General features: G+C 39.9%; 2 protein-coding genes across 3 annotated transcripts; both read left to right on the top strand.

The window, feature by feature from the left end:
- Positions 1–8,950: 8,950 nt before the first annotated feature.
- On the top strand, positions 8,951–12,785 carry LOC146619113 (multidrug and toxin extrusion protein 1-like). Its single transcript, XM_085371534.1, has 17 exons — positions 8,951–9,109; positions 9,204–9,305; positions 9,444–9,512; positions 9,638–9,786; positions 10,008–10,050; positions 10,164–10,208; positions 10,334–10,431; positions 10,537–10,634; positions 10,716–10,829; positions 10,993–11,060; positions 11,179–11,287; positions 11,381–11,456; positions 11,542–11,611; positions 11,716–11,848; positions 11,985–12,079; positions 12,246–12,335; positions 12,504–12,785. Exons 1-17 carry the CDS (start codon positions 8,951–8,953, stop codon positions 12,783–12,785), a joined length of 1,800 nt encoding a protein of 599 aa, XP_085227660.1.
- A 1,610-nt stretch (positions 12,786–14,395) lies between these two features.
- Positions 14,396–22,902, top strand: LOC146619112 (multidrug and toxin extrusion protein 1-like). 2 transcript variants are annotated; one of them, XM_085371533.1, is made up of 17 exons: positions 14,396–14,512; positions 14,858–14,959; positions 15,194–15,262; positions 15,362–15,510; positions 19,786–19,828; positions 19,925–19,969; positions 20,090–20,187; positions 20,274–20,371; positions 20,457–20,570; positions 20,662–20,729; positions 20,852–20,960; positions 21,045–21,120; positions 21,231–21,300; positions 21,391–21,523; positions 21,622–21,716; positions 21,841–21,936; positions 22,612–22,902. In XM_085371533.1, exons 1-17 carry the CDS (start codon positions 14,405–14,407, stop codon positions 22,900–22,902), a joined length of 1,764 nt encoding a protein of 587 aa, XP_085227659.1. In that variant the 5' UTR covers positions 14,396–14,404. The 2 variants fall into 2 exon arrangements, with proteins under 2 accessions (XP_085227659.1, XP_085227658.1); XM_085371532.1 differs by having other exon boundaries at positions 14,405–14,512; positions 21,231–21,523.
- Positions 22,903–22,910: the final 8 nt, after the last annotated feature.

The following is a 22,910-nucleotide window of genomic DNA, read 5'->3' as shown; positions in this document are numbered from 1 at the left end:
GCCCCAGAGACAATCCAGCACATAACAGCAGGGTGCAAGATGCTAGCAGGCAAGGCATACATGGAACGCCATAACCAAGTGGCCGGCATAGTGTACAGGAACATCTGTGCCGAGTATAACCTGGAAGTCCCGAGGTCAAAATGGGAGATGCCCCCAAGGGTGGTGGAGAATGACCGAGCTAAGATCCTGTGGGACTTCCAGATACAGACGGACAAAATGGTGGTGGCTAACCAACCGGACATAGTGGTGGTAGACAAACAGAAGAAGACGGCCGTAGTGATCGATGTAGCGGTTCCGAATGACAGCAATATCAGGAAGAAGGAACACGAGAAGCTGGAGAAATACCAGGGGCTCAGAGAAGAGCTCGAGAGGATGTGGAGGGTGAAGGTAATGGTGGTCCCCGTGGTAATCGGAGCACTAGGTGCGGTGACTCCCAAGCTAGGCGAGTGGCTCCAGCAGATCCCGGGAACAACATCGGAGATCTCTGTCCAGAAGAGCGCAGTCCTGGGAACAGCTAAGATACTGCGCAGGACCCTCAAGCTCCCAGGCCTCTGGTAGAGGACCCGAGCTTGAAGGATAAACCGCCCGCAGGGGCGTGCTGGGTGTTTTATATATATATATATATATATATATATATATATATATATATATATTTCCCCTCTCGCCCCTGCGGGCAATCTATCCTTCAAGCTCGGGTCCCCTACCAGAGGCCTGGGAGCTTGAGGGTGCTGCACAGTATCTATGCTGTTCCTAGGACTGCACTCTTTTGGACATAGATCTCTGATGTTGTTCCCAGGATCTGCTGGAGCCACTTGCCTAGCTTGGGAGTCACCGCATCTAGTGCTCCGATTATCACTGGGACCACTGTCACCTTCACCATCCACATCCCACATAGCAGACAGGTCTGGCATCAAGCCGGCACTGCTGGCTGACTTCTGGCATGGTACGTAGTATGTCATCCAGATATGAGCCTGGCCTGACGTAGATGTAGCTCAGGAGGTAGAGCAGGTCACCTACTGATCAGAAGGTTAGTGGTTCAATCCATAGCTCCTCCTGTTTGCATGTCAAGAGTGTGAATGTGTATCAATGTAGTTAGGAAGCTCTCAGTTTAGAGAAAGTGGGTGAATGTGGCATGTTGTATAGAGCACTTTGAGTAATCTAGGAGAGTAGAAAAGTGCTATATAAGAATCAGTCCATTCACTGTCTTAACAGAGTTTCGTCATGTTACTTTTGCACTATTATGTTACGGCACATGATATTATTACATGGCTTGATTAAGGTACACATTAGGCTGACATCTGGGGCCAGAGCTGACATTGTTCTGGGCCAGCACAGGACCAACAGTGTGTCTGCAACTGACCTTGTGCTGGCCCATGTGTGGGCCACCTCAGGCAAACCAGATCTGGGCCACCAAAGGGCCGTCTTTCTTTGTGGTATGTGTGCCATTTGTAAGCACATTGTGTGGGCCAGATCCAGGCCATACCATTTTTGCTATGTGGGATCTTCTCGAGCTCTTCTCTGAGCCCTTGGTATTTCTCAAGCTTCTCGTGTTTCTTCTTGCTGATGTTGCTGTCATTTGGAACCGCTACTACAATCACTACGGCCGTCTTCTTCTGTTTGTCTACCACCACTATGTCTGGTTAGTTAGCCACCACGAGTTTGTCCATCTGTATCTCGAAATCTCACAGGATCTTAGCTCAGACATTCTCCACCACCCTTGGGGACGTCTTCCATTTTGACCTTGGGATGTCAAGGCCATATTCGGCACAATTGTTTCTGTATACTATGCTGGCCACTTGGTTATGGCATTCTATGTATACCCTGCCTGCTAGCATCTTGCACCCTGCTGTTATGTGCTGGATTGTCTCTGGGGCATCTTTATACAGCCTGTACCTGGGGACTTGCCTGGTGTGATAGACCCCAGCTTCTATAGATCTTGAACTTAGAGCTTGTTCCTGTGCTGCCATGATTAGTGCCTCTGTGCTGTCTTTCAGTCCAGCTTTGTCCAGCCACTGGTAGGATTTTTGAATATCAGCCACCTCCTCTATCTGCCGGTGGTACATGCCGTACATACCCCTCCTCATCCTCCTCTTTCTTGGGTTTCTGCTGCCTGATGTATTCACCAAGCACTCAGTGGGTTGGGGCCATCTTGTCACTTGTGGATGCTTGTTGCCTCATCCTGGACTGTGGTGCTGACATTCACTAGTCCCTGGCCTCCTTCCTTCTGCTTAGCATACAGCCTCAGGGTGCTGGACTTGAGGTGAAACCCTCCATGCACGGTAAGGATCTTCCTTGTATTGATGGCAGTGGCTTCTATCTCCTCCTTTGTCCAGCTTATTATCCCAGCAGGGTACCTGATTACAGGCAGGGCGTAGGTGTTGATAGCCCGGATCTTGTTCTTACCATTCATTTAGAACATAAATAGAAAGTTTAGTTTGGGGCGGATATTTTATCTTCTTTTCTTGTTGGAGTTTCTGTATTAACAAAGCTACTTTTTGGATTATTCATTTATTTATTTGAGATGCACCAAATTGCACAAAAAACGTAATTAAATGTTTTGTTTTTTCCTGAACATAGACTACTGCTTTTCTTTCATTCTGTTATGAGTTTGAGTAAATGAATCGCTGCATCTGTTCATGTCGTTAAAACACCACTATTATATTTTCCGTTGACTGCTTCTCTTACCTTCAACCAACATTATTATTATACTTACTCATGGGCAAAAAAAAAAAATCCTCTTGTAAAAACAATCGGCGAAAGGCTCAACTTATTGTTGATAGTCGATATATTTGTCCAATCGCCCAACCTTTTTGCAGTGATGTTGTATACAAAACTATTTCTTCATCAGTAATATTTTATCTTTTGTCTATTTTATCTTTTTTTTTTCAGAGGATGCATCCTAGGGTTATACAGAGTTTACCCAAAGCAAATACATCGGATCATGGTGATGAACAAAGTGGCAAAGACACAGCCCCTCCTCCTCTCAAACAAGCCACCCTTAGCACTCCAGCCATCACCCAAAGGAGAGTAAATTCCTTGGTATTTGACTTCATAGTCAATGAAGTGCAGCCCTTTTCTACCGTTGAGAACACCTCATTCCGTAAGATGGTTGAAGGACTAAGTGGGGCAGGAGTCCTGTTTGCAGAAAAACATTGATGACTCACATTGAGAAAACCTTTCCAAAAGCAATAACTGAAATTCCTCTACATACTCAAGGTTAGTGCTACAGTCACAGACAATGGGATCAATTTTGTAAAAGCTTTCAATGAATATGGAGATTCAGAAACAGAAGATGATCTGGAAGACACCACACCATCAATGTGCTGCGCACACACTAAATCTCATTGCCACGACTGACCTTGATAAAGCTGCTTCACAGCAGGGTGTTTCCAGAAAATTATATAGGAGTGCAAAGGCAAAATGTGGAGCCATCTGGAATAAGGCTCATTGCTCATCAGGTGCTTCTGATGTAATTGAAGAAATTGCCCAAATGAGATGTGTTGTACCTTCAGTGACTAGGTGGAGCTCAGAGTACCATGCAATCGAGAAGCTAATGAATCTACCTGAAAGTCAGCTCAATGAAATCTGTGAACAACTGAAGGTGGCAAAACTGCATCCTCAAGAGACAGTGTTTCTCAAAGAGTATGCAGCCATTCTGAAACCACTTGCCTACTCAGTCAACCTGCTCCAGGGGGAAAACAACTGCTATTTCGGATATGTGATTCCCACCCTTCTCAGTCTGAAAGCCAAGTTATCTGAAAAGTTGACACAAGTGCAATTTTCAACTCACATCCTCTTAGCGATCATCAAAGCAATTGACACTCGATTTGCAGCTGTATTAGCCTCCCATGAAGCAAGGATGGAAGCATCCACCATCCCAAAATTTCGACTCTGGTGGCTTGCTGATGATGAGAGAGAATCCATGAGAAGAACAATGGTCCAAGAGGCTCGTCTCCTCAACACAGAACCTTCCAATGACACCAGCACCACTGGACATGCCTCAGTAGGAAATGAGCCGAAAGATGATGATGATGACAGCTTCTTCAGTTTTCAGAGTACACAGGTGACCTGTTCTATAGCGGAGGATGAGGTACAGAGGTATCTTCAAGATTCAGATAAGACATTGACCTCATTAAAGGGATATCCATTGATCAGAGCCCTCTTCTTAAAATACAATACAACTCTGCCGTCAAGTTCTCCTGTCGAGCGTCTCTTTAGCCACGGAGGACTTGTTTTCACCCCACACTGTTACCGCATGACAGACAAACACTTTGAACAGGTGCTGTTGCTGCGTTACAACCGCCATTACTGGACTGTAGACTAGGCGGAACAGATGTAGGTAGTCTGCTGAAACTATCTTGGTATTGTTCACAGATAGGGCTTGCAACCTCAGTATTTTGTAGTCTTTAGTATTTGTTTTTGGCATGCATTCAAAAAGCAGCACCTCATATGTTTACTGCAATTGTTAGCCAATTATTTGATTTTTGGGGCCAATTAAGGTTTTCAACCAAGCAATTCAGCACTGACACCTTGGACAGTTCTTTGTTGCATGCCTTTGTTAAATGGCCATAAGGTAATGCTGCTGAGTTGCATTAAAACATATTGTCTTGTTTTAAAATTATATCTAGGGGTAAGGTTTAAAATGTAATTTCTCATCGTTACATTGAGTTTGAATATCTGAATTGTATTGAAAAATCTTTTGTAATTTAAAATTATTGGTGGAAGAATAATGTTGACAGTAAATGCCAAAATAATATATTTTTAATTTTTGAGTATAATTTTATATATTGCCTTTTTTGTCCTAATAAGAAAACAGTCGTTGAAAATGCTGATATTTTTTCTCCTCGTGCAAGGCTACTTTTTATTTTAACTAAGTGATGTTGGTGACCATAACAGTAAATACTTTTCAATGGCATATTTTACATTTGTCTAATACTCTTCCACTTGTCAGCTTTATAAATAAAAAAAAATGTTAAGGAAAGACGGTGGTTTTTTAAATGATCTTTAAGAAGACAAAACAGCTTATACAAACATACCCAAGTCTTTGCTCCTCTACATTACATATATTATCTTAAACTGGGCTTAACAGCCAATTGGTAAAGAAAAACAAACAAGAATTTGCAGGATGTGATAGCGACATTCGTGTAGTTGTAAAAAGCATGACAATTTATTAAGTAATCCAAAGTATTCAGAATACGTTACTCACATTGAGTAACTTAACGGAATACGTTACAAAATACATTTTGGGGGCATGTATTCTGTAATCTGTACTGGAATACATTTTAAAAGTAACCTTCCCAACACTGTCTGCTGCAAGATGATGTTGTAGGTCTTTGGTGCTGGTCTGTGGGTTGACTCTGACTGTTCTCACCATTCGTCGCTTCTGTCTATCCGAGATTTTTCTTGGTCTGCCACTTCGAGCTTTAACGTGAACTGAGCCTGTGGTCTTCTATTTCCTCAATATGTTCCTAACTGTGGAAACAGACAGCTTAAATCTGTGAGGCAGCTTTCTGTATCCTTCCCCTAAACCATGATGGTGAACAATCTTTGTCTTCAGGTGATTTGAGAGTTGTTTTGAGACCCCCATGTTGCTACTCTTCAGAGAAAAATAAAAGAGGAGGGAAACTTACAATTGACCCCCTTAAATACTCTTTCTCATTATTGGATTCACCTGTGTATGTAGGTCAGGGGTCACTTACCAAGCCAATTTGAGTTCCAATAATTAGTTCTAAAGGGTTTGGAATCAATAAAATGACAACAGTGCGCAAATTTATGCACCTGCCTGATTTTGTTTAAACAATTATTGCACACTTTCTGTAAATCCAATAAACTTCATTTCACTTTCAATTTCAAATATCACTGTGTGTCTCCTATATGATATATTTAACTGACATTTTTTACATTAACAACCAACAATTTATACAGGAAAATAATGACTATTAACAAGGTTGCCCAAACTTTTGCATCCCACTGGACACACACACACACACACACACACACACACACACACACACACACACACACACACACACACACACACACGTGTATTTAATTTTGAGTGTGACTCCAAACACAGACATCCATGGTTTGCTAAATTTGATTTCTATTGATATTTTTTGTGTGATTTTTGTTGTTAGCACATTCAACTATGTAAAGAACAGTAGTAGTATTTAATAAGAAATAAGAATATTTCATTCATTCAGATGTCTTATGTTTGTGTTCCCTTTATTTTTTGAGCAGTGTATATAAAAGGTTAAAAAGTAATTTCACCATTGCTTCATTCTCGTCCCTGCTCCTTCATATAGTATTTTTATTTAGAGTAGTATGAGAAGACTTGTGAATGGGCAATTATATTTCAATGGTATTGCTGACCATGAATCAGATAAGTGGAAAGGAAAATGCACCAGTAGATATACTGGCACATGTAATTCGGCCTCATTATGTCCTGCACCTTTTTATACCATATCTGATATCACTATGTTTTTGTTGTTCATATAATACTACAGTTATCATATTTTTGTATTTTCTAATTCAATATTAATTTTCATTGTTTGGTTTTAATTCAGTTTGGTTTCCAAAGTGCATTTTTGTGTTTCAGTTTAGTTTTTAATGTTTAAAAATGTTTTGTTGTAGCTTAGTGTTTATCAGTTTCACTTTTAGTTTTAGTCTCTTTAATTATTATTGTAAGGAGGGTATATTTCTGAAAATCAATAGAATAAATACAAGAACTTTGAAAGCAGTCGACTTGCAGTCTAGACATCCAAAGTTTCAATAAAGACATACACCAGTGCCTTTTTTAACCAAACTAACAAATACTAAAACCATTTTTATAAAATAAAAAGTTAGCTTTTCAAGTTTGTAAAATCAAATATAGTATAAAACCAGAGGTCAATACTGATTTACACCGAAGAGGATTAGGGCCACCAAAGAAAAAGGTCAGAATTCTGAGAAAAAGTCAGAATTCTGATTGTAATCTCAGATTTCAGATTTTTTTTTTTTTAAAAAAACAGTCAGAATTCTGATATAAAAAAGTCAGAATTCTGATTAAAAAAAAAAAGAATTCTGAGAAAAAAAGTCAGAATTCTGATTACAAAAAATGAATTCTGAGAAAAAAGTCAGAATTCTGACTGTAATCGCAGATTTCTGATAAAAATGTCAGAATTTGGAGAAAAAAGTCAGAATTCTGAGATTCCAGTCAGAATTGTGACTTTAATTCTATGTGTAAAATACTGAATTTTAAAATCTTAACCACATGTTTGCAAGTTTTTCTTTTTGTTTTCTTCCCCTGAAAACCCCTGAAGGCAAACTTATCACATGTATGCATCACATGTGCGTCTATGTGAGAGAAAACACAAACTACGGCGGTGGATTTCTTTCTAGAGATGTGTGATGCCACTGCTACGCACAACATCTTGGCATTCACGTGTGTTATTTTCTGCAAAAAAAACAGAAACAAAGTGGCAGTTTTGGTTTCGTACCCATTTCACTAGATTTACTGTTTGAAACATGAGTTAAAGAAAGGCAAAAGATGATTCTTCACATTTCCAAGCGTGAATATATCTAATTGTATACTCCAAGTATTTATGATAAGAGAGTTAGGTTTTCAATAAGAGAAGTAGTCAGAGTGACTCAGTGTGAGTTTATAGGAACAAGTTTAACAATATAACAATTATATATTTATCTCCTGCTTGTTCCAACTGAAATGCACCACATGGACTCCACAACGTAGCAAATATTAACTCATGAAACAGACTTTGTTCTGTGTTACAAATACTACATAATACAGCTCTATTACATAATGATATATTTTTATTATTTGGTTTTTGCTCACGGTATCAAACTTGCATTTATTTAACAAAAGCGAACAGCCTACCCAAGGTGCTCACGAGAGTGACTTGTATAAATTTGTAAAATAAAAGTGTAATAATTGTGTATTAATCTCCAGGTCCCTCCAGTTGAAATGTATCATTAGAGACTCTCAAAATCCTTGCCTCCTTAAAAGCTCACAAGAAAGAAAGAAGCAAAATCACTTAGTGGTAAAAACATCTTTTTGAACTCTATAAAAGAAGACTACGTGCAATCACTCTCACAGAGATAGCAAGTTGAGTGGGTTTTATGCCTAACAGCAGCAGAAGGCTGCATCTCAAGTGATGTTTCTAGAGCACTGACTGCATAACCTTATTGCTCTCCAGTATGACACGGAAACACTATAAATCTCCTGCAGGATTGATTACTGCAATGCTCTTATTTTTGGTCTTCCGAAGAAATCTTTGTTACCCCTGTAACTGCTTCAGAACTCGGCTGCACATGTTGATGACCAGAAAGAGCCCGGATTACACCAATTTTAAGCACTGTCTCTCAGTCAGTGTTTTCAACTTGATTGCCTTTATATGTACCTGTATAGCTACCTTTTTAAAACTTTATTTCATTTTATCGCCAGTGTTTCCATACAATGGGTTGGAGTCTAATATCTAGGTGGGAATGTAGGTGCAGTAAGGGCATAATGAAGGGGATCTATGTATGTTTTTGTTTATTTTCTGGTTTTAATGTGTACAGCACTTTGTGTTGTATCCTTATTGTATGAAAAGTGTGATATAAATAAAGTTTTGATTTTGATTACATTCATGTATTTAGCAGCTACAGACATGAGGTGGGATCTTGAAGGTGATTTTGCTCGCACAAAATGGCACGTGTGTGCAAAAGAGAAATGACATAAAACCAAAAAGATCGCAAAACGAGTGCTACATGTACTTATTAATGAAATGCAAATTCCTAGAGTGTATCTGCAGTCAGGAAACAGTCTGGACCTCTGTAATGATACTGTAAAAATAAACAAAAAAGACTTACTGGATAACTTGGGGGAAATTCATTAGTAACCTTTTAAGATGTTGAAAAACTTAGAACATCAGTGGTGGATTCTGTGCATAGAGGGCATTACAGATACAAGTACATGACAGACAGGATGGATGCTTCAGTGGAAAAACCGTCTGGTCCTGCAGACATGGAGGTTTCCAGTGACAAGCTTTTCTGCTGCAGGGGAGTTCGTAACAAGGTCCCTCTGACCTACAGAGAGGAACTGTATCACATCCTGAGGATGACGGGGCCTCTGGTAAATACTGATACTGTCTGCTTACACTTTTCTTCCTGTGTGTCATGTGATACCTGTATCACCAGTGGAACATTTTTGGTATTTGTCTTTCTAGCTGCTGTCTCGAATCCTCAATTACATGCTTCCGTTTGTGGTTACAATGTTTTGTGGCCGTCTGGGAAACGATGTGATGGCCGGCTATGGATTAGCTTCCGCTGTAAGTGGTTGTCTGTGGAGGCTGATGTAAGGAAATCATAAATAAAGACAAAGTTTCCAGGCACCTAGCAGATGGACAATAGATATTACAGCTATGAATTAGTGTTCTCTATATACCTATATTTCATATTCATTTCAGACCATTAACGTGAGCACAGCAGCGACAGGCACTGGTCTGGCACTGGCGTGTGATACTTTGGTGTCTCAGGTTTGGAAACTCATATTTAATTAGTTTTTTCCCCCCTGACCCCTAATTTCCCTTAATGCACATCCTAACTGTAACTATTTCTCACATTCATAAAATGATTAACTATGTCTGTGTGCTGCTTGAAGACCTTTGGTGGTAAGAACCTGCTGCGTGTGGGAGTGATCCTTCAGCGAGGCATCATTATCCTGCTATTGTTCTGTCTCCCCTGCTGGGGTCTCCTCATTAATGCAGAGGCCATCCTCTTATGTCTGGGCCAGGACCGTGAGGTGGCCCGGTAACTGAGCACACAGAACTTGCACATACAACTCAATCTTATTGTCAGTCAGTCCCTACAGGAGTCATATGCAGTACAATAACTTTCAATAACATTTTTTGCCATAAATTAGCTTTTGAGTGGTAGCAGAGCTATCTGAGCCTGAACAGTGTATCTAACTATAATAGTCATTTCTTTAGCTTTGATTGGATCTGAATACATCTGCTTTTTTTTTTACCCAGAATAGCTCAGCTGTATATTACAGCCTTCCTTCCTGCAGTGCCGGTGAGATGTGATTTTTCTCTCTGCTTTTTGTGCAAATTCAGTAGAGACACATATACACACCATTTTTTTTCTTTTTGCTAAATTTAAGCATTTTTGTCATAATTGTTTTTTAGGCAATGTTTCTACATCATCTTCAGGTGTCTTATCTACAGAACCAGGTTTGCTAATGCTGTGTACATAATTGCCTTTTCTTGTAATAGAATCACAGTTTGTTGTCTCAATCAGTGCGATACAGAGAGAAAGGTATGCTAAGCCTTGCATCATCTGGTGTTTGTGTACTCAGGGAATAATATTGCCACAAATGTACACTGCTGCTCTCGCAAATATTGCAAACGTGGTGACAAACTACATCTTTCTTTACTGGCTGGATCTTGGTGTTGGGTAGATATACTCATCTCAACTATCATTTTACACACGCACACACATATATACAGAAAAAAAAATGACATACTGGACTATCTCTGTGTCTTTGCATATGGCTTTTAGTGGCTCTGCAGCAGCCCACACTCTAGCTTGGATTTACATCTGCGCTTTTCTGTTTGTGTACATCTGGTGGAAGAAACTCCATGTATCAACATGGGGAGGTGAGATATTTAAAATGCATGCTCTCTCTGTGCTTGCACTAAAAAGTTCTATATAAACTGAGCGTCTCTCTCCCCCTGCAGGCTGGTCTGCAGAATCACTGCAGGAGTGGGGCTCCTACATGAAGCTGGCCATTCCCAGTACCTTAATGACTTGTTTTGAGTGGTGGGTTTATGAGTTTGGAGGATTCTTTGCAGGTAATCCCTATTTATGGTGTGAAATATATATATATTCAATTATCATGGAATATGTGCAATATACAGGATTAAACCAGTAAAGCCTGCTTCTAAGATAATTGGGTTTAGAGCTGGCAATACAGTCTGCAAAGGCTATAATTTATTCTGTGTCTGTAATGATCAGGAATGCTGGGTGAAGATGAGCTGGCAGCTCAACATGCTGTGATAATGGTGGCTTTCATTACTTACATGGTACTGTGTAGTGACTGCAAATCAGAACATTTCATTGTCGCCTCTTTCATAAAAAGTCTCAAATTTGGGTGATTTATTTAACTTTTTCCTTTCCTTTTTCAAAACAATGAATCCATAGTTCCCTCTTGGTGTTCAAGCTGCAGCATGTGCCCGTGTGGGCAATGCTCTTGGGGCTGGAGACACTGACAGGGCGATTCTATCAGCCAAGATGTCACTGGCTCTTGCAGGTTAGCTAAATGTGTTCTTCTGTGGTGTCTGATATTTATGAGTATTTCAAGTTAGAGTTTTTTCTCAGTATGACAGATTACTTACCTTTCCAGGTAGTTTTGCTGTTGTTGAAGGCCTCTTCCTGGGTGCTACTAAAACAATCATTGGATTCATCTTCACATCTGATGAGTGAGTCTGTGTACCTGTGTACCTAAACACCTGCTTATACAGTAGAAACTCTATACATGAGACTTTGGCTTAATTATCATTACAGAAAAATTGTAGCTCTGGTGTCACAGTTGATGAACGCTTATTGTTTCCTTCAATTTTTTGATGGCCTTGTGGTGAGTCTACCAGCTCTCGTTGTATTCAAAGCAACTATATTTGCAGCATGATTCCAAAGGCACCAGATTCATGTCAAATATGAAATTTGTTTTCCCCATCCCAGTGTGTGTGCACAGGCATCTTCTTGGGTACTGGCAAACAGAAGATACCAGCTGCGGCTAATCTCATTGGATACTACTGCATAGGGCTTTCATTGAGCATCACTCTGATGTTTGTTGTAAAACTAGGAGTGCTAGGTAATTACATCAAGTGGTCATATTTTGTTAGGTTCATAGACATGCAAGAAGAATAAATTGTTGCCTAGCAAGAGCCAGTTATTACAACTGATGCTCAGCGTGATTTCAACAGACCCATTTGTCTTTCTCTCTGCAGGTTTTTGGCTTGGACTGCTCATTTGCGTCATCTTACAGTCCACCTTTTACATCATTGTCATCTTCAAGCTGAACTGGAAGAGAATGACAGATGAGGTATATTAACTGACTAATATAACAATCAAGGTCATGCAGGGACTCAGCTGTTCATATACAGACAGAGATTTGTTGTTTTAATTTTTTGAGGCATCTGTGAGTGAGACAAAGCTGTACGTGAATATGAAAAATTTTGATTTGGTTTTGCAACTTTTCTATTTTTCAGGCTGTGAAACGAGCTCAGAAAAATACTTACATGGCAGCATTAGGCACGGATGTTGTTTCAGACACTGGCCAAACATCAAGCAATGGGAATGTAAGTGGTCCAATCTAAATTGGTTGATGTGTCTTGTTCTACTTTGTTATCAGAGTAGAAGTAGCACTTCTACTACTTCTAGTTTTTTGTTCTATGTTTATTATTAAATTTCATTACATTTATCTTTATTTAACTTAATAAAGTAATGAAAAATACAATTCCTTTAAGTCAGTAGATGGCTACACACCAGTGAGTACCAAGTGCCAAGCGACACAGGGCGAACACGTGGACCACGACCCGAAGAGCAGCCATCTCTCCATCACTCAGCTGATCATCAGGCGAGGCCTCACTATGTTTGCAGCTGTTGGACTTCTTGCTGTGGGAGTAGGTGTGTACTTCCTTGTGCCTTTGCCAGAGACGATACCTGCAAACTCTACAATGGACAGGATTAATAGTACAGATACTCCTGATCAAATCTCCACCAGTGTGATGGTCACATTAGAGAGATAGCGTAAAAACACAGTGTTAAGCTCTTACAGAATGATTGTCTTGGACTGTTTCAGGACCCAACTGTAACAGATGTGATTCAAAAATAAGGTGAATTAATGGTGTTGGGTACATTTCATTTTCTTCAAATTATCATCATTATTAAGTAATAAATGACCTATTTCATCACAAAGTGATGAATGTGTATCTGATTGTTTTATCAGCATTTTGTTTTTAAGAATACATGTCAACAGTTGCTAAGTATAAATCCTGCCTGGAGATGAAAATTAAACTTTGTCTAATGACCAAAGAAACAATGCTGTTGACAGAAATGTAAATAGATGTTCCATTTTAATTATTAAAAAAAAACATTTTAGGTTGAACTCTTTGGTGTGAATTTTTTTTTTTGCTTGTTTATTTGTTTGTTTTTGTCATGGTGAAGCCAAGCTGTTTATGTAGGGGTGGCCAAACTCAGACTGCATGATGTGGGATATAAAATAGAGTCCAGTTATTAATTTCTTTCTCCTTTTTTTCTGCATGGAAAAAATGAAATCATGAATTTATTTCACTCAATTTTTTTTAGAAATATTTTAAAAACATATCTATGTTGCTCAGGTGATAAGAATTTCATGTCTTTGCATTGTTAAATGCAAAGCTGTAAAAAACAGCAGTATAGAAATGTTTCTGTCTCAAAAATAGTTATTGAATCCTGTTTTAAGAGTATGCACTTGTCCCCCTAAAAGCCTTCACCCTCATATATGTTAGGTAGCTCGAGTGTTATAGTAGCTCTGGGTTATGGAGACCTTAGTTGATCTTTCTCTGCTCTGAGAACCTCTATTACCTCTTGGTTCTGCTGTGTGGCCTCCTCCTGGTAGGACATACCTGAAACACCTCACTTCACCCCACGTCCTAAGGAGGACGTCCTGATCATATGTCCAAGACATCTCAACCAGCTCTTTTAAATGTGGAGGTGCAACTACAATCATCCACTTGTTTTTGTGTGTCAAGTCTCTAAGAGATTTATTAATGAAGGTATCAAAAGGACATCCTTCCCCAAGACACTCACAAATGTTTATTTTATGATCACATTTCCCTCTTTACTCCTTTTCTATTGTTAACACCTCTTTGATGGTTGAGTTCTTAATTACCACTTTCAATTTGGCTTGAGAAGGCATTAAGTAAGCTATTTCATGTTTCTAGGATGCTGGATTGTTTAAGAAGTCTGTGAAATACTACAAGAGATTACATTATCAGATTTTCTCCAACAATGGCCTTTTTTTGGTCTACCATTGTGCAAATGTTTGATCTTTGCAGTTCTAAAATCCTGATGTTATTATTTTTGTAAAATTTCCTCAGCTGACCACAAATAGAGGTAGTTACTTGTGTTTTACACACGTTTAATCACCCAGATCAAAACATTCTTGCTTTCAAGTCCTCACCCCCATCTTTGCCTTTGTTGTGGTTGCTGAGTGTTTCTCTCTTCCTTCTCACAATCTGTGTTGTTTCAGCTGGACTTTGTTTTGCTCCAAGGCAGCTGTGGCTGCATCCTTTGCAGCATCCTGGAGTGCAACTAAGATGACTGTGTGAGAGTATAGAGAAAGGTTTTAGTGGAAGAACATACATTAGCATCTGGGACTGCAGACATGGAGAGGTCCAGCGGCAAACGTTTTTGTTGTAGACGGGTGTGCCACAGGGTTCCTGTGGCACACAGAGAGGAACTGTACCACATCCTGAAGATGACAGGTCCTCTGGTAAGTACTGGGATTGCTCACGTGCCATGATCTTTCTTTAACAGACCACGTAGATGGAGATTATCCTTGCTGATGATACAACAGAAGACTGATGACAGTCTTTCTGTTTTTAAAAAAAGTTTAAGATGTCAGGAAAACACACTTTCACAGATGTGACAATAAAACTGAAACAATATTTGGCACTTTTTACTCGCTGAATAATGACTGCAAACTGCAGGAAATAAACTTGTCAGGAAATCTGTGTACCACGATAATTAGTTGCAGTATGTAATGGTTTATTTTTAAATTACTTGTCATGTAATAGTGGTATCACTCCTGCAACATTTTTGGTATTTGTCTTTCTAGCTGCTCTCTCGAATCCTCAATTACATGCTTCCGTTTGTGGTTACAATGTTCTGTGGCCGTCTGGGAAATGACGTGATGGCTGGCTATGGATTAGCTTCTGCTGTAAGTCATCTGTATGCTCCACTGATGTTTTGAAGCTTACTCGAAAAATGGATTAAATGAAGAAGTAATTACGAGGATGCTGATGGAAGAAAAGGAATTGTTACTTAAGTCAGCAAGATAATTGTCTCGTAATCACTCGTCAACAACACTTATGATTTAATCTATGCTAAGCACTTGACACTTGCTCTTAAGAATCACTCAAGTTTTGCTTATAATAGTTTGCATTCATTTCAGACAATTAATATTACCACTGCAGCAACAGGATTTGGTCTGGGACTGGCATGTGATACTTTGGTGTCTCAGGTCTGTAAAACCAAGTCAACATGATGCTATCATACACTGGAATTTTTTGCTTTCCCTTTTTTCTTGCTGCCATCTTTAAAATGTTCATTATCCTGACAGACTTTTGGTGCTAAAAATCTACTCCGGGTGGGCGTGATCCTTCAGCGGGGCATAATCATCCTCTTGTTGTTCTGTCTGCCTTGCTGGGGTCTCCTCATTAATGCTCAGGCCATCCTATTATGTGTGGGCCAGAACCCTGAGGTGGCCAGGTAACTAACAGCAGCAAATATACAGTAATATTATTGATACAACTGGCATAGATATGGGTACATTTAAACATGAAACCTGATCTTCTCAGGAATAACATCTGTGCATTAAAACCATTTCTGGTTGCCAAAGATTCACTAAACAGAATCACAATACAAATTAAGTGAATGTCAAAATGATCTCAACTAATCGTATAAAACTGAACCAATGTTCCCTCTAATTTTTCATGCGTCTGAGCGAACACAAACTCCCTGAGCGGTCCCTTGGACCACTGTGAGCAACAGCAGACGTGAGCACTGTGGTCACGCCAGCATCGAATCCATCCAAGCTACATGGTTTACTAAAATAATCAAATTGCAGCATTTATGTTAGACTACTTTTAATTAACTGCTTTAGACCACATACAATGAAAATTAAAAAAAATCTTGTTCATGACCTGTGTAGTATGTTAAAACTATTGGAAGTAAAAATAACTTGAACTCAAATTTTGAAAACACAACTTTCTTTTTTTATATACACTCAACAAAAATATAAACGCAACACCTTTGTTACTGCTCCCATTCCCCATGGGATGGACGTAGAGACCTAAAATTCATTCCAGATACACAATATAACCATCCCTCCCAAACAGTGGTCACAAATCAGTCCAAATGTGTGGTAGTGGGCACATCTGCCATATTGAGATAATCCATCCCACCTCACAGGTGTGCCACATCAGGATGCTGATCTGACATCATGAGTAGTGCACAGTTGTACCTCAGACTGCCCACAACAAAAGGCCACCCTGGAATGTGCAGTTTTGTCTCACAGCAAAATGCCACAGATGCCACAAGCAATGAGGGAGCGTGCAATTGGCATGCTGACAGCAGGAATGTCAACCAGATCTGTCGCCCGTGCATTGAATGTTCATTTCTCAACCATAAGCCGTCTCCACAGGCGTTTCAGATAAATATGGCAGCACATCCAACCGGCCTCACAACCGCAGACCTCGTGTAACCACACCAGCCCAGGACCTCCACATCCAGCAGGTTCACCTCCAAGATCGTCTGAGACCAGCCACCCAGACAGCTGCTGGAACAATTGGTTTGCACAACCAAACAATTTCTGCACAAACTGTCAGAAACCGTCTCAGGGACGCTCAACTGCATGCCCGTCGTCCTCATCGGGGTCTTGACCTGACTCCAGCTCGTCGCCGTAACAGACTTGTGTGGGCAAATGCTCACATTTGATGGCGTCTGGCACGTTGGAGAGGTGTGCGCTTCACGGATGAATCATGGTTCACATTGTTCAGGGCAGATGGCAGCTGAGAATGTCCCAGTTCTTGCATGGCCAGCATACTCACCGGACATGTCACCCATTGAGCATGTTCGGGATGTGCTTGACCGGCGTATACGACAGCGTGTACCAGTTCCCACGAATATCCAACAACCTCGCACAGCCATTGAAGTGGAGTGGACCAACATTCCACAGGCCACAACTGACAATCTGATAGACTCCATGCGACGATGTGTTGCACTGCATGAGGCAAATGGTGGTCACACCAGATACTGACCAGTTCTGGGTCCCCAGACCTCCAATAGCGCAAAAAACTGCACATTCCAGGGTGGCCTTTTGTTGTGGGCAGTCTGAGGTACACCTGTGCACTACTCATGATGTCAGATCAGCATCCTGATGTGGCACACCTGTGAGGTGGGATGGATTATCTCAATATAGCAGATGTGCCCACTACCACACATTTGGACTGATTTGTGACCACTGTTTGGGAGGGATGGTTATATTGTGTATCTGGAATGAATTTTAGGTCTCTACGTCCATCCCATGGGGAATGGGAGCAGTAACAAAGGTGTTGCGTTTATATTTTTGTTGAGTGTATATATATAAAGCTCTGACTTGTATTATGAGCAGAGATGGGCAGTAACGCGTTACTGTAATCCGATTACTTTTAAGTAAGTAATCAGTAATTAGTTACTGATTACTTTTTTCAAGTAACTTGACCAGCTGATTATGAGTATGAGTCTGTGGTCTGGGAGAGAGTCCTGTAACTCTCTGTCTGCAAAATACAGTATATAATGACCAATGTTGGGCAGTTAATTAAATAGTTACTTCTTCAAAAAAAGTTACTGAGTTATGCAAACAACAAAGTTTTTTGCAGCTGTTTACCTAAAAATGCAACCAAGGCATTTTTTAAAATAAACATTTCAAACCATTTACAGAACAATCAGCTGTTCTGCATCAAATCTGATGCCACACAAATTATTTGTGTCACTCCAAAAAATAATTTCTGTCCACTATGAGATAAAGGAGAACAACAGCCTGATACCTGCAGGCCTGACAACAGGAGATGTATCACTCCTGTAACACCTGTAACATTCAGTAGTCGTCTCATTGTTCTGACACACACAACAAAACTATTGACTACACTACACACTAACTACACAAGATTTGCGCTAAACGTCGCAAATCTCTCACATCTTAAAACACCGCCGCCATTCCTAAAACTTGCCCCCTTCCTAAACAACTAAATGCCATGTTGCCATATCATTTTTTGATTATTTTTATCATAACTCTGGTTTTACGTGGCCCATCAACACAATTTAAAAACTGGTATAAAGTTCACACTTTTTCTGTCAGTTGTTCCGTCTGTCCTGCTCACATCTCCAATGGTTGTGCACGTTGTCATTAACGTGGCTTCACTCCACATCAGCCACGCCGCTTTGCTAGCTAAAACACCAGTGTCGGCACATAAGGACGCTGTCATAGCCTGTCAACGACGTTCATTAGCTGCGTATATACGAATGTGAATCGCATTATTGGCTGGCCTATGGGATAAGGTGGCATCGTTCTAATTCCATACGGGAGCAGCCAGTCACTTACTGACTAACACCGCAAAACAGAATTGTTTAAGTTTTAATTGTAATTTCAATTCAGGTTAGATTTTTTTTTGTGCGCAACACAGATTTTCTGTGCGCAGAGACCATGCCAGCAGAGCGCAATTGCGCACGCGCGCAGCTTAGAGGGAACATCGATCACAGTCATTCTGATTACCTTTTTGCTTTATTCAAGGAATTACCAAATATGTCTTAGGAGCTTCACTAGCTATGCTCAAACTGCTCTTGTCAAGGTCTCAAACAATCTGCTGCTGACTGTGTGCTCTTCTCTATTTTCATTCTCCCTGACCTCATCTCAGCCTTGCATATTGTGGACCAGAACATTTAATTCAGTCAGTCTAAAGAACAGTGCTGGTATCAGTGATGTGACGCTGGATTGGTTTATGTCAGGTCTATCAAACAAGTAATTTTCAGTAATGACTGACAAAGCCTCATCTTCTCATTCAAATGGATGGAGTTGATTTTCACTGCTATGCAGGCACAAATGTCCTATAATCTGTTACCGCTGATATCTCACATATTAGGTCCCGTCTAGCTGAATTAGGAACTGGATGTCTAAAAACATTCTAAACCTGAATGATCATAAAATTGAAGTAATTATAATTACACCCTCGTCCCCCAGCACTAGCAGCACTTTTGATCTTTTTTCTAATCTGGGTCTCCTACAGTATTTAAAAATGTCTGGAGAGAGACTCATAACCTGGGGTAATTTTGGGTCCAAGCTCTCTCTTTTATATGCAGGTGTTTAAAGTTATGCAGTCCTGTTTCATTCCGCTTAGGCAGATATCATTCCTATCTCATTTTGGTTAAGGTCATCCATGCTTTTATGTCCTCTGGACTTGACCACTGTAATGCACTTTATTCATCGTCATAACATAAATAAGATACAAATAATTCAAACTGCAGCTGACAGGCTTTTAACAGATAGCAAAATAAGTGACCAGATGAAATCAGTCTTTACAGCTCTTCACTTCCTACCTGTTAGCCTTAGAAATGATTTTACGGCTCATTTTTGAAGCCTAACTTTGTTAAGCACCTGTCTGCATATCTAAGCTGCTGTATCCATATGAAACTTCCTGCTGCCTGAAATATTCAGACATGCCTGATGCCTCTGCCTAATGACCTCAGGCTTCTTCTAAATGCATTTTTACTTTTTGGCTTTTTAAACCCACTAATGTCTTACTGACCAAAGCAACTTCTTTAATGAGCAAGATTGCATGAGTACTGGTTTCTCTTCAATTTGAAATTGCTTTTGTTTCTACTGAAATTATTTATTTTTAGTTGTTTGTGTAGTTCAGTACAACTTTATTTTGAAAAGGCCTTTATGAATACATATAAACTAAAATGTAAAATGTACTAGATGTACTCACATGCACTTCTTGCTTTCAGAATAGCCCAGCTGTATATCACTGCCTTCCTGCCTGCTGTGCCAGTGAGTCGCTGCTTTTCTCCTTAACCTTTATACAAACATTCAAAACCAATGTTTGACGTTTTTTGTGCTGTGCAATAATTTATTATTCTTCCATAGGCAATGTTTCTACATCATCTTCAGGTGTCTTACCTGCAGAACCAGGTCCATTTCTCTATTCCGATCCCGTACTGGTTTTACAGATATCGTAAATGTTTCTAAAACTAATTACAATTTTGGTGGAAAAGGAAATGTAATCACGCTGACTACATTTTGTATTCTCAGGGAATCATACTGCCACAAATGTATAGTGCTGCTCTGGCAAACATTGCAAATGTGGTGACAAACTATATTTTTATTCACTGGCTGGATCTGGGTGTTAGGTATGCGAACTCACACTCATATCACTTTAATGCTTTAATTCTGAATAAAAGAATTTAACACTGATATCAACCCAAATGTCTTGCAGTGGCTCTGCAGCTGCAAATACTCTGTCTCAGATTTACATCTGTACTTTTCTGTTTGCTTACATTTTGTGGAAGAGGCTTCATGTAACAACATGGGGAGGTATACTGAGAACAGTGATGATCTCATGCACCATCTTCTTCTTTTCCCTAGTTTTATATAAATGAGCGTCTCTCTCCCCCTGCAGGCTGGTCTGTGGAATCACTGCAGGACTGGGGCTCCTACATGAAGCTGGCTATTCCCAGTACATTAATGAAATGCTTTGAGTGGTGGGTTTATGAGTTTGGGGGATTCTTTGCAGGTAATCCTTTTTTTTTCCTTTTAGATGATCATAGACAATCTAAAAATATTTGAATCATGCCTGCTCTTTCTTCTTTGTCTGTAACAATCAGGAATGCTGAGTGAAAATGAGCTGGCAGCCCAGCACGCTGTCATGATGGTGACTGTCATAACATATATGGTAAGGTTTAATCACTACAAATCAGAGAATTAAATTCTCCCTTTAAAATATTTCTTTGGTTGCTTTGAACCACCTGAGAGCAAATTTTCTCCTATACTTTGTTCATAATAATGAATCCATAGTTCCCTCTTGGTATTCAAGCTGCGGCATGTGCCCGGGTGGGTAATGCTCTTGGTGCAGGAGACACCGGCAGAGCACTCCTAACTAGCAAGATGTCCCTTACTCTTGCAGGTCAGTTAGAAATGTATCGTGATTTATATTCGTTTCCCATAACTTTATTACCGTTATACAGATTTTGGAGCTCTTGTTTTCTAGGTAGCATTGCAGTTGTAGAAGGCCTTGTCCTTGGCTCCGTCAAAACAGTGATTGGCTTCATCTTCACGTCAGATGAGTGAGTTCAGCTGCATTCACATTTCACTAACAGTAATATTCCTAAACACTGTTGTTGCATTCAAAGATTGGCAAGGATGTGCAAAACCTTAATTAAACCTTTTCTTTCAGGAAGATCATAGGTCTGGTCTCACAGCTGATGAATGCTTACTGTTTCCTTCAGTTCTTTGATGGTCTCGTGGTGAGTTTTAGTTACACTTGGCAGCGCGTGTATGCTCCTAAAAGCATGACAAGTAAATCTAATATAAAGTTTATCTCTGTTTCATCCAAGTGTGTGTGCACGGGCATTTTCTTAGGCACAGGGAAACAGAAGATTCCAGCTGTGGCTAATTTCATTGGATACTACTGCATAGGGCTTTCTCTAAGTATCACGTTGACATTCGTTGCAAAACTAAGAGTGTTGGGTAATTGCACAAAGTGATGCTTTTTTTGTAATTTACTAAAATGAGCTTTTAAAGTGAAGCTTGCCTTGCACTTAAGTAATTTGTCATTTTCTCTGCAGGTTTCTGGCTTGGACTGCTTGTTTGTGTCATTTTACAATCTACCTTCTACATTATTGTCATCTTTAAGCTGAACTGGGAACAAATCACTGAGGAGGTATCATATGAAAACAACCAATAAAGATACTGTGCCTCAAATTGAAGATCAGTTTATACTTAGCTTCCAAGACCCAAAAAATATTAATGAATCTATTGCTTACACTGACTTTTCATATTTACAGGCTGTGAAACGGGCTCAGAAAAATCCTTCGTTATTAGGAAGAGCTCCCGTGACAGGCACTGTGGAAACCAGCACCCAAGATCAGACATCAAGTAATGTGAGTCTATGTAACAGTTAAAGTCAGCAATAGCAACAATTAATCTAAATTTCTTGACATAGTTTTGTTTTTCTTAAACCGTTCTTGATTACATTTATATTATGTTTTCTTCCATTACTGACATATATATATAGTACTGTGCAAAAGTCCTGAGCCACCCTTTGCTCTTTTGACATGACTTGCTTTTCTACTCATTTCAGTCCTTGTACATGGCCATTTTCAGAGGAATGATTTCCTTGTATTTGCTAAGTCACTTTGCACTTACCTATGAATCATGGAAGCTTTAAAAGGAAACTTTTTTTAGTCTTGTGTCAACATAACAGCTAAATTAGCAAAGAATGGATTTTAAATTGTATCTGTACCCATTTTCCCAGCAAAATATTTTTAAAAAGTGGAGAAATTAGATTTTCGCAGAGTACTATATACTATTGCAGTGGTGGATGCTCATATTCAACATGGCCAGATTTTCAAAGAGTTAGTAACCCCTATGTGCTAAAAGCTCAGTTTTCACACTTCTATATGCTGGATTGATTGCAGATGTTTTTTTTTCCCTTTTCTTTGCTCTGCATGATTGCAGTGAGCACAGCACGTCCTTCATACAGATACTTCATGCACACAGGTTATGACCACAGCAGTGTGACCAACCTGCTGGTGTTTTTGTTTCATTTTTCCTAGCTGATGGATGGCTATATGTCTGTGAGCACTGAGTGCCAAGACAGGGGCACTGTGGTGCAGGATCGAGATGTGACACAGAAGCTGAAGGGCAGCCGCCTCTCCATCACCCAACTGATCCTCAGGCGAGGCCTCATTATGTTTGCTGCAGTTGCACTTCTTGCTGTGGGAGCAGGTGTTCACTTCCTTGTGCCTTTGCCCGAGACCAACTCTACTGTGGACTCGATCAACACTACATATACTCCTGATCAAATTTTCTCCACCATGTTGGTGCCAGATGAAGAGTCAGAGTGAACAATAGA

This window comes from Diplotaxodon limnothrissa, linkage group LG14, assembly GCF_057381915.1.
Source record: "Diplotaxodon limnothrissa isolate DT_005_m linkage group LG14, D_limnothrissa_male_GT1.1, whole genome shotgun sequence".
Taxonomy (NCBI): Eukaryota; Metazoa; Chordata; class Actinopteri; order Cichliformes; family Cichlidae; genus Diplotaxodon; species Diplotaxodon limnothrissa.
The sequence above is the reverse complement of the archived record's forward strand: the minus strand, read 5'-3'. Positions and strand labels throughout refer to the sequence as shown.

Bases quoted from the DNA above. Each gene is read 5' to 3' on its own strand.
- LOC146619113 (XM_085371534.1), top strand. From the start codon at position 8,951: ATGACAGACAGGATGGATGCTTCAGTGGAAAAACCGTCTGGTCCTGCA. The intron at 9,306-9,443 runs GTAAGTGGTTGT...TATTCATTTCAG, and splicing joins GCTATGGATTAGCTTCCGCT to ACCATTAACGTGAGCACAGC. The intron at 10,051-10,163 runs GTGAGATGTGAT...ATTGTTTTTTAG, and splicing joins CCTTCCTTCCTGCAGTGCCG to GCAATGTTTCTACATCATCT.
- LOC146619112 (XM_085371532.1), top strand. From the start codon at position 14,405: ATGGAGAGGTCCAGCGGCAAACGTTTTTGTTGTAGACGGGTGTGCCAC. The intron at 20,188-20,273 runs GTATGCGAACTC...AATGTCTTGCAG, and splicing joins TGGCTGGATCTGGGTGTTAG to TGGCTCTGCAGCTGCAAATA. The intron at 21,121-21,230 runs GTGAGTTCAGCT...CTTTTCTTTCAG, and splicing joins TTCATCTTCACGTCAGATGA to GAAGATCATAGGTCTGGTCT.